The sequence below is a fragment of the Neltuma alba genome, unplaced genomic scaffold (assembly GCF_004799145.2).
Source record: "Neltuma alba isolate B1F8T4 unplaced genomic scaffold, ASM479914v2 tig00010684_pilon, whole genome shotgun sequence".
NCBI lineage: Eukaryota > Viridiplantae > Streptophyta > Magnoliopsida > Fabales > Fabaceae > Neltuma > Neltuma alba.
This window is the reverse complement of record NW_021635524.1, coordinates 118,180-130,095: the sequence shown is the minus strand read 5'-3', so window position 1 is coordinate 130,095 and position 11,916 is coordinate 118,180. Positions and strand designations below refer to the sequence as shown.

Genomic DNA, 11,916 nt, shown 5'->3' with positions numbered 1-11,916 from the left:
TTCACTAACTCGAATTCTTCGATAAAAGTAAAATTATGTTTCTCTTCTCCAATTGTCAAATCTTCAAGCTCATAAGTCAATCCTTCACTCCCATAAATAAATAGCTTATAACAGTAGGCTTCCCAACGATCCTTAATATCACCATCACCATCAGTAACCAAAACTCTACCTTCTTTGTTCTTTATACATCTTACTTGGTCCAAATCTCTTGTTTTTCTTTCTTTATTCTTTGCGATCTTGTACATCTTTTGTTCCCCAGCCTTAGTCCCTAGATGATTATAGAACTCCTCAAAAGCTTTAGCATGAGCTTCTGCCACTACTCTCCTAGTCTTTTTTTTAGCTACACAGTACATTTCCCAATTTTCCGCATTATTATACAAATGTATTGTTTTAAAACACTCTTGTTTATGCCTACTTTTCTTTTGCACGTTCTCGTTCCACCTGCACGTCTCTTTATCTCGCCAGCCTCGACCTTTCGATTCACCCAAGATTACTTTGGCAACCTTCTGGACCTTTTTAGTCATTTCTATCCACATAAGATTAGCATTTATTTGTAGCTCCCAAACCCCTTCATTTAAAAGTGTTCTTTTGAAAATCTCTTGCTTCTCTCCCTTTAACGCCACCATTTAACCCTTGGGATTAACAGTTGTTGGCGCTTTTGTTTTATACGCTTAATAAGCACATCAAGGACCAGTACTCTATGTTGTGCTGTCACACCATCTGCAAGAATCACTTTACATTTTGTGCAGAGTTTTCTATTAGGATTCCTTACCAAAAAGAAATCGATCTGCGACCTATGGGTTCCACTCTTGTAAATGATTAAATGTTCATCCCGCTTCTTAAAACAAGTGTTAACAATCTTGAGGTTGTACGTGAGGGAGAAATCAATAATAGCTTGCCTTTCATTATTACGCACTCCAAAACCTATACCACAATGAGCCCCAGCATATTGTCTCGCGTCTTTAGCAACATGTCCATTAAAATCACCGCCAATAAAAATCTTTTCCATGGTTAGTATGCTTTGAATCAAACCCTCCATGTCCGTCCAAAATTTCTCCTTAAGATGGTCTTCTGCTCCTACTTGAGGTGCACACGCACTAATCACATTGATAGTATCCCTCCCCATAATTATTCTTAAAGAAATGATTCTGTCTTCTATCCTTTTGAATTCCACCACATTCTATTTCCATTCATTATCAATGATAATACCAGCTCCATTCCTTGTGCCTACCTTTCCCGTATACCAAAGTTTAAATCCATTAGTAAATTCGAAGGCCTTCTCTCCAATGTATTTAGTTTCTTGTAGGCACAAAATATTAATCTTCCTTTTGCCCATTACTTCCATCACCTCCCTTGATTTACCATACAGTGTGCCAACGTTCCAAGTGTCAAACCTGATCTTGCTTTTATAAACTAACTTCTTTAGCCGCCTCCGTCCATAAGAGTGCAGTGGCCCTTGCTCATTTAACACTAGATTCGGGCGACAATGCAGCGGATCTTGCTCACTTCTTACTGTACTCGAGCCATACAACGCGTCACTTCCAGGCAATGACCTAGTAGTAGCACAATTTCTTCGTTGATCCATGTCATAAAAGATTCGATAGAGTTTTACGTTGGCTGTCGAGGGCCTAACACAATCCTCCTCCTTTTCAGAGACAATAAAGCCACGTTGTTCTGCTCAGAAAGGTTTATGTTTAGTTCAGGAATGAGAGTGTTGGTAAGCATTTCATCTAGAAAGGATAACTATAACGTTCAAACTTCTTTTCTCATACAAAACTAGCTTTTCTAAGGATTTCCTTTTCGTCAATAGGCCACAATTCTTACAAGCCTCTGTCCTCATATAGAATGGATTGTGCATTCTCCATCGCAAGTCTGGTAGTTTTTGTTATGGATTTTCAGCCTGGTGAAGTCATCATTGATTTAAGCTTAATGGAAAGACTGCTTATGGCTTCTCACTGACAAGGTAAGGGGTGTGTGTGTGTCGTTGGCTCTAATGATAAAGAGATTGACCATCTGAAAACCATGCTAAAGAGAAGATTAAATTTTTACCCATTTATATGCCCCAGATATTAAACTTTACTGTTTTTGCTTGATATATGTCGCCTAGGAATTCTCAATTTGGTTTTGGAGGAACGTTCAATGGCAACCAAATTTTCTCTTAAACCTTGACCATGGTATGCTGGGAATAAATTCGAGGTAAATGCTTCTTATATTCTCTTTGTATTTTTCTTAACGTGTAAAAAACTCCACAAAAAAGTTTCTTATTAAGGATATGTTTGCATCACCGTTTGGAGGAGGAAAAGTGCTTAGGAACATGTGAAATAGCGGTTTGAAGCTTTTTTGAAGTAAACACATTTTTGGATTGCTGTTGAGTGCAAATGTAACTTTTGCCTTCTACACGGCAATTGATGGGGTCCACATGGGTGAATGACAAAATGCTTTTACTTTTTCGCCCAGAGAGAGAATGTTTTTATATAAGATTAATTTAAAAAGATTAAAAAAACTAAATAAATTATTTAATTATATTTTATGTTACATGATTTTTGTAAAATATTTATGTGTATTATTAAACTACATATTAGTTTACAACTCAAGCAAATTAATTTAAAATAAATAAATATAAATATTTCAAAATAATTTATTTAAATTTCCTAATCTTCTCAAATTAATTATATGTATTTAATTATATTCTGTGTATGTTCAAAATTTTCTCACCAATAGATATTTTTATTTTACAATTATAATTTTAATTATTTTTTTAACAATTATCATATTAATATCATATAATATAAAACACTAATATTCAATAAAGTTCATGTCTTTTTCAGTTATTTTACATCCAAACTTATTTTTTTTATTAATCATCCAAACAAGATTTAGTTTTTGTAACTGGCTTTTTATAAGCATCAATCTAAACATAAATCACATTACCTAACTGACTTTTACTCTAACTTCAATTTATAAAAGTCAGTTAGAATAAAAGTCAGTTTTGTCACCTCCAATCCAAACACACTCTAAATTGTTATGGCATGTGTGATTATATCATGAGTTAAGTCTTTACTCTTTTTTTCGATGATCAGGGAAATAAAACAGAAAAGGACAAAACTAAAAATTACGAACCACGTGATGTTCCTTGCATCTCGGAGACGCTTGGCAATGACATCGGGGAAAATTTGCAACCCATAAGGCCTTCTTCGTGAAAAAAATCAGCTTTCAATCTTTACTCCTTTCACATTAGGTCTTTTCTTTTTCTATAATTATAGTTATGCAGCCAATATAATATTTGCGACTCCCAAGAGTGAACTTTAATTTGCCTGTGAAGAAGTGCGACACATTGGAAATAATTTTGAAATTTGACATTTAGGCTGCCTAAGGATCTTTTTTCCCCCTTTGGAGGGTGGGTTAAAGGGGAGAAGTTTTCATATCCACAATTTTATTATTAAGATGTTAAAATTAAAGTAGGCTAATTGAAATATCAGAATATGGAAAAAAAAAATTTATTTAAATAGTTTAAATAATTGTTTTTTACATTCAAGGAGTGAAGAGTTACAACACAGTAGTAGTGTCTCCAGAATTTGGTGTTTAGGCTCCTTGAGGATTCTTTTAAAGGGACAATAGGAAGAAGTTTTGATATTAATAGATTAACTATTAAAATATTAAAATTTATTCAAATCAATGTTTCTTGAAATTGTTTATTTTGCTTTAGATATAAATAGATTTTTATATGCATCAATAATAGTTTTTCTTTTTAAATTTCAATTTTAATAAGTTTAGGTCTAATGTATCAAATTCAGCTTGACTGTTCAAATTCTACTACTATACATTTAACCACTTATAGTGATTTTAACTGTATTTCTTTTATGTCGGTTTTTTTTTCTTAGAATAAAAAACAATAGTTTATAAAAGAGTTAAGGTGCAATTTTAACAACAAAATTTACCCTAAGGAGCACTGGGCACCATAAAGTTTATTTGGGTGCAAAAATATACATGAAGTTGTCAAAAGAGAGCATCTGGCACCATGCCATTAACGTCTGTCAGTTTACCGTTAGAGGGGCCTAGAAAGTCAGTTTTAAGGTGCATTTTTAACAACAAAGTTTGTATCAAGGGGCATTAGGCACCATGAAATTTACTTGGGTGTAAAAATATAAATGAACTTTGTAAAAGAAAAAAATAACAACATTCTTCAACTTCCATAAACATCTATTAATTTTATTCTTTTCAGTCTCACCAAATGCTATATTTTCTCTCTATAAATTTCTACTTCCAAGCCAATCTATCTTTCTCTTATCATAGTCAACACACACACTCTCTCTATCATGTCGTTTTCTGAGCCTCCAAGTCTTTTATATGTATTTAAGCAAAACACATATTTCCCTTTTAGGATATGATGTTCATTACTTGCACCCGAGTACTACCTCTAGTCCTTAATATAGGATACAATGGACTAATTTGAGGAGATTAAAAATAAATAAATAAATTACTTTAAATATTATATTATTTATTTATTTGACGCAATAACATATAGTACATTATCTCTCTAAAATATTTATATGCATCATTAAATTATATATTAGTTTACAAGCCAAGAAAATTAATTTGGAGAAAAAACAATAAATATAATATTTTAAAGTTATTTATTTATTTATTTTTAATCTTCTCAAATTACTCCATTGCATCCTATATTAAGGACTGGAGATAGTACTTGGATGCAAACAATAAATCTCATATCCTAGAAGGGAAAGATGTGTTTTGCTTAAATACATATAAAAGGCTTGGAGGCTAAGAAAACGACATGACAGAGAGAGTATGCGTGTTGACTATGATGAGAGAAAGATAGATCGACTTGGAAGTGAAAATTGATGGAGAGAAAATATAGCATTTGGTGAGACCCAAAAGAATAAAATTAATTGACGTTTATGGAAGTTGAAAATTTTTGTTATTTTTTTTCTTTTACAAAGTTCATGTATATTTTTGCACCCAAGTAAATTTTATGGTGCCTAATGCCCCTTGATGCAAACTTTGTTATTAAAAATGCACCTTAAAACTGACTTTCTGGGCCCCTCTAACGGTAAACTGACGGATGTTAACGGCATGGTGCCAGATGCTTCCTTTTGACAACTTCATGTATATTTTTGCACCCAAATAAACTTTATGGTGCCCAGTGCCCCTTAGAGTAAACTTTATTGTTAAAATTGCACCTTAACCCTTTATAAAATTATTAAACTTGATGGTATTTTTGGTTTTCATCTATAGTTGAAAGTAAAACAAAATTTCAAAGTGGGCTAGTGAAAAAGTGAGGTGCCCTCATATGATGTATGAAATACAAAAAAAAAAAAAAAATGTAGTAGTTAAATGAATATTGTGAACTGACCTGTTCGCGTAATTCGAATTTGCTTTTAGTGTTTGTTACTGGAGGCTTCAAAACATTCTATAAATGACATTCTAAATTTGTTACAAGTGATCCTCTACCTCAATAACAATTGGTGTTATTATGAATTTTCTTGCTTTGGTGACCTAAAAATATGACATCAAACGAAACTATTAATAAGTGAGTTGTATTTAAATAAAAGTTTCTTTGTACTGTAGGCTCTATGTGTTTTATTTTCTCTCAAATAAATATAACATAATAATTTAAAATATATTTTTTTAATTTTAGTAGAGATCTATTATGTATTTATACTTTTCATTTTTAAAATAATTGATAATCCTTTATTTAACTGATAAACATAATTATTTAATATGTTTAACCTATTTACATTTATTTTGAATTATTTTAATATTGAAGTTTTATAAATTTTTGTTTTATATTACAATATATTTTCATTTAAAATAAACAAACTAGACTATTTTAAATTTCTTTTCATACCTAAATATTTGAGGTATATAGAGAACTTTAAAAATATACAAATAAAAAAGTAGATATATAAATAAAATTTGATAAATAATTTTAAATTATGTTTTAGTCTCATAATTTTGATTAAATTTATTTAAAATTTCTTTTGTATATATACATCATAGTCTGTTAGCATAATAGTGTTAATCTTCTAGCTAGCTAAGATTAGTTTGTTTCATGAAAAAATTGATATAATAAAAATTATATATTTAAAGTATGATTACTTGTATAACTAAATTTTATATATTAAGTCTTTATGTTAAAAATTAATCATAATCTATCGTCCAATTGCATCATTTCAATATCTCAATGAAAAAATCCTTTAAATTAACCATAAAATCTTAGAATAGATGTTATTAAAAAAAAAAATCCTAGAATAGACTGTAACCCAGATTCATATAAATCCTCATCCCTTAACATTATGTTTGGTATAGGGTTTTTGCCTCTTTCCTGATTTGGTTGGTACATTTTTTCAGAAAAGGAAGGAGTTATTTCCCTTTTTTTGTTTGATTGAAATATTTTTTTAAAGAAGGGAGGGGCTCTTTCTTTCCCTTTTCTTTTTCCCCCTTTCTAGCCTCCCCTCCAAAAGTGGAGTTTTTTTTTTTATAGAAGAAATGAAAGATAAAATTTTAAGTTTTAAAATTCACTCAATTAAAGTACTTTAATCCCTCCTATACTATTTCGATATGTTAACCCTAATCACTGCAAACATTTCTACGCAAGAGGGTTTCCTTGAACATCTAGCAAGTAGCTGTCGAGAATGTTGTCTCTAAAATTGATGAGTATTGTTAGACTTTTCTCTTCTTCTTCTTCTAATTTACCTTCAATGCCTCTTTTATAATTGAAACCCATCATTCACGGCTTCTTATCTTGATATTCTATATGTGTGTCATGATGTCTTGCAAGTCAAAATTGATGAATTGTATTATATGTGTGTGTGTGTGTGTGTGTGTGTATGCATATCTAGATAAAATTTAAAAAAAAAAAGATGAAATTTATTTAAATTTTACAAGTGGCCTTCCTCAATATGCAGTTAGATTCCATAATAGGTAAGTGGCCTTCTCAAATGCAATTACCTTCTATAATATGTAATATGAACCAACATGCAATTACCTTCCCCAAAAGGCAATTAACTTCAATAAAGTGCAAATTAAATGGACTTTCTTGATATGCACTCACCTTTTCAAGGACAAATTAGGCATTTTATATGCTCATTTATTATTTTAGTCCTAAAGGATCCTATTCCTTAGCATCAATTAATTTGACAATGAAGAATTTATCCTAATTTCCCCCTTTGAAAATGACAATATATGATTTATTGATCACAATATTATGATTATTCACTCATTTATCAATATTTTATACTTTTATTATGAAGAGCAAGTTTACAAATTTTTAGGATGAAATTGTATTTTTTTTGGGTCAAAATATTAGAATATTATAATCCTAGACAACTTTCATTTAACCCCATTCTTTACTAGAAAATAAAATTAATTTCAAATATTTTTAATTCATTGCTAGTTTGGTCCCAAAAAAATTACTAGTTAAATAATAAAAGATTGAAAATTTAGCTTTTCAAAAATATACATATTCACTAATCTATTTTTTCATTAAATATAAATGTTAATTATCAAAATTATACCTCTCCCTTATTTAATTGAAAGAATCATTATAAGATCCCAAGGAAAAAAAATGTAATCACTAAAAAATTTCAAAAATTTCAATAACAAGTTAGTAGTTTGAACCTAATATTACTTCCTAGAACTTGTATTTGCATGATGCTCAATTGCTATAAAACTTTTTAGTAAGTATATTTCTTCTTTATGACCTTATAATACTTCTCCTTTTTAATTTTTAAGAATTATAATATATGATATGTTCACTACAACATTTAATTTTTTTCCCCATTAATTTTTCAATAGCATATAGTGAAATTTGAAGGTATGAACAGTATCTTTAGAAATTTTGAGTAGGCTAAAATATACATTTGGGTTTTTAACTTTATGTAAGGTTTGAATTTAATCCCTTAACTTTAAAAAATATATTTTTAATTATTTAATCCTAAAATTATTAATCTTAAATGATAATTTTTTGTAATAATCATTATTATTTTAAAAATTAAACTTAATGTGTTAGTATTTGGTAATATTTTACTAATATTGAAGAGCTCAATATCATTTTTTGTTAACAGTTATAGGGTTAGAGAACTAAAAGTTTATTTTCTAAAGTTAAGGGATTAAAATAAAACCTTGTGTAAAGATAAAGAACTAAAAGTATATTTTAACCTTTTGAGTGCTATTATTCAGTTATTAATTTGTCTTCAGATATTATTTAATGAATTTAACAGCATAAAATTGGGAAAAAAAAAGTATGTACTCTTTCTGTCATTAATATAAAACTTAATTGTTGAATTGATTTTAATCTTAAATATAAGATCTATTTTTTATATTTATCAATTTTTCTTAAATTACTACTATCAATCTCCCTCAACCATAATCAACTAGAAGAGAGAGATAAGATATCAAGAAAGATGATTGCGATGTTTTAGAAAAAACATGTCATATTTCTTATAATTAACTAACTTATCTAACTTTTTTAATCTAATCAAATTAGTTAAATATGATTTATATTAAGGACTGGATGAGTAATTTTTTTATAAGCAGTTACTTTTTTTATTAAATGGGGTGCATGAGTAAGTGGCATGTGCGTTATCCATGTCCGGTAAACCAAGAAAACAAGGGAAAATTACTCACAAGTTACAAGGAAGAGACTTTATTTATCTAAAGTCTTACGAAATGTCAAAATTACTAGCAAATTCGAAAAAACCTTAGAATATTATATTTTAATTATAAAATGACATCACTACCCCTCAGATTCTCAATTCAGAATTTTTCTGCCATTATGATTAACAACTTCAACAGCGACTATTGACAACCTAATGAGGAGGTGTTGACAACTTAAGCAATGTATGCTGATAACTTACTTTATAGTATCACATAACCTCCATATAAGAGTAAATTATAACCAAATAGTATAATACAACAACTTTAATATTGAAATGAGAAGCTTTTTCGAAACCATTAAGAATTTTAATTAAATCCAATAAGAGTATAGCAAAATTTTAATGCGGAGATCCATTGACAACCTCAACAGTGAGTATTAATAACCCGAGGAGAGCTATTGACAACCTAAACAGTGTCTGTTAACAACTAATTTTATAGGATAATATAACCTCTGCATAAGATCAAATTATAACTAAATAGTAAAATATAACAACTACATGAGATCAACTTTAATACTATTTAGTTATAATTTAGTTAGTTATAGTTGTTAGACGTTATATTATCATATAAAGTCAGTTGTTAATAGATACTGTCTAGGTTGTCAACAGCTCTCCTTAGGTTATTAATACTTACCATTGAAGTTGTCAATAGATCTCTACATTAAAATTTTGCTATAATCCTATTGGGTTTAATTAAAGTTATTAATAGTTTCGAAAAGCTTCCCATTTCAATGTTATAGTTATTGTATTATACTATTTGGTTATAATTTACTCTTATGTGGAGATTATGTGATCCTATAAAATAAGTTGTCAATAGATATTGCTTAGGGTGTCAATACCTTTTTATTGGGTTGTTAATAATCACTGCTGAGATTGTCAATTGCAAAAGCAGAGAAAATGTGAATTGGAAATCTGAGATGCAGTGATGTCATTTTATAATTAGAACATAATACTCTAAGGTTCCTTCGGACCTGCTAATAATTTTGATATTTCGTGGTACCTTAAATGAATAAAGTCTCGTCCTTAGAATATGTGCGTAGTTTTCCCAAAAAACAATGTGCGTTATCCATCAATATTTACATTATATTCAAATTTATTAAGTATATAATTTTCAACAAACACATGAAACGTAATAAGGAGGGAGCACTGGCACATGATACGAGGCAACCAAACTATAAATCCATTACTTAAACATAATACCGTTGAAGTGCACCCAGTTACATTGATATCAATCAAATTATACTAAAATAAATAATTTCTAATACTATCTGAGATACTATTAGTTACTAAATATAAGCATCTTTTTTAACAAAAATTGACTTGAATAGATTCCCTCTAATCAAAAGACATCAATGCCTAACCAAAAAAAATTGAAAAAAACTGGAGATAAGTCTTTGGTTAAAAAATTAATTAGGCAATGCTACCTGAAACATTTAGGCCATTGAGGGTAATTAATTGTAGTGGGAGAAAGATTAAATTACCCTAATTATATATTGTTAATCCAAAATTGCATATGACTGATTCTAATTATATATTACAAATGCCCAATTACATATGAGATCTTATTACATATTACAAATCCTAATAATGTGTAAATATCTTCCATAATATGGCCAAATTTGCCAATAATTTAAGCCCAAAATATTGATACTTCTTCCATCCTAAATATAAGATTCAATTAAGAAATTAATTTTAATCATAAATATAAGACTTAATTTATTTTATGCCTTATATTCATCTTTTATTTTCAAATTAATTTATCTAACATAAATGTATTATAGGAAAATCATGTTGTATTTGTTAGAATCAAGTAATTTATTTAGGTTTCTTAATTTACCTAATTTAGTTAAAATTTTAATCATCAATATATTACTTTAATTTATTTTATTTCTTATATTTATTTTTTTCCAAACTAATTTATCTAACACAAAAGTCTTATAGGAAAATCATGTCATATTTGTTAGAATCAAGTAATTTGTTTAGTTTTTTTAATCTACTCAAATTAGTTAAACAGTTTTTACATTAAAGACCAGAAGAGTATCATTGAAGATCTCATCAGGATTGTTAATAGAGATTTGAATCTCCCCATTAATTTTGCAGAGAGGCTAATCATATAGCAGGCACCATAGCTAGGAAAGGCCAAGAACTAAATGTTGATTTTCTCAGTCTTTGATTGTTCCCCACTTTTCTAATAAAAGGAAGCAAATTAAATTTCCCTTTATCATTGTGAAGTTTGTTTTCTTCCCTAGTGAATGATACTTACACAGTTTGAGTGCCAAAAGAAAAAAAAATGATATAAATGCCCTTTATTTCATCATGAAAATCTAGGACCTCATCTGGCACTAGAAGACTGGAAAGTTTTTGGAATAACCCTTAATCCTGAAAGTAGGACCTTGGCATGGCATGATCTCAAGAATCTAGATCAGAAACTCCACTACCAGTAGAACAAATTTTCCGAGAAAACTCCCTCATCCCAAATATAAGGGCCCACATTTCGATTCCCATTTTCTGAGAGACAACAAAATATGAGGAGTCATGAAATACATTCCAGAGGTCCAGCCATCGATTGCAATTAGAAGATTTGAAATGTTCCCTAGGCTTTCAAGGATTTCTACCATTCAATTCAATCAGAATTCACAAATTACACAATGAAATACGTTTCACAGTTTGTTTGCGTTTTACTTTCCCCGGCTGCAATGTTAAACTGGTCCATTTGGTGGACACCCCAGTTCATACCATCATCCTCCAAGGATGAGTTTCTCTGATACTTTCCGATGGAGTTGGGAGAAATCAGGTACATAAAATTTTATCAACAAAAGCCAGACTGATCACAACCAACTCATGCTTGGATAAGAGCAGGAAGAAGGCCAGCCAATTTCTTCCATAGGCTCACATCGGCCACAGAGTTTGAGGAAAGGAAAGAAGAGCAATCACATGAGTGCAAATCAAGGCCCCTAAAGGAAGAATGAGGAAGAAATCTTCCCATTGTAGACAGACACATTGCCTAGAAAAATCAGATGACTCGATTTCGATTGTCATCATTTTCATGGACTGTCAATTTCAACAAAGGAAATGCAAAATATGTATAAGACCCCATGGCCCATGCACATTTTTCCCATCATTTACTTGAGTTTTTGCCAAATACACTCTGTTTACCTTAGTCTTATATTAAGCTATCAATTTCAGATGAAACTGAGAGGATGAAATGCCTCAAAAACATTGAAATGTATACACCTGAAGT

At 29.7% G+C, this 11,916-nt stretch overlaps 2 protein-coding genes across 2 annotated transcripts; both read right to left on the bottom strand.

The window, feature by feature from the left end:
* Window positions 1-613: 613 nt before the first annotated feature.
* LOC114758263 (uncharacterized) lies at window positions 614-1,126 on the bottom strand. The gene has a single exon (XM_028947295.1). It carries the CDS (start codon window positions 1,124-1,126, stop codon window positions 614-616), a length of 513 nt encoding a protein of 170 aa, XP_028803128.1.
* Window positions 1,127-1,180: 54 nt separating this feature from the next.
* Window positions 1,181-1,585, bottom strand: LOC114758262 (uncharacterized). Its single transcript, XM_028947294.1, has one exon. The coding sequence runs from the start codon at window positions 1,583-1,585 to the stop codon at window positions 1,181-1,183; it is 405 nt and encodes a 134-aa protein (XP_028803127.1).
* Between the last annotated feature and the right edge of the window lie 10,331 nt (window positions 1,586-11,916).

Bases quoted from the DNA above. Each gene is read 5' to 3' on its own strand.
- LOC114758263 (XM_028947295.1), bottom strand. From the start codon at position 1,126: ATGGGGAGGGATACTATCAATGTGATTAGTGCGTGTGCACCTCAAGTA.
- LOC114758262 (XM_028947294.1), bottom strand. From the start codon at position 1,585: ATGGATCAACGAAGAAATTGTGCTACTACTAGGTCATTGCCTGGAAGT.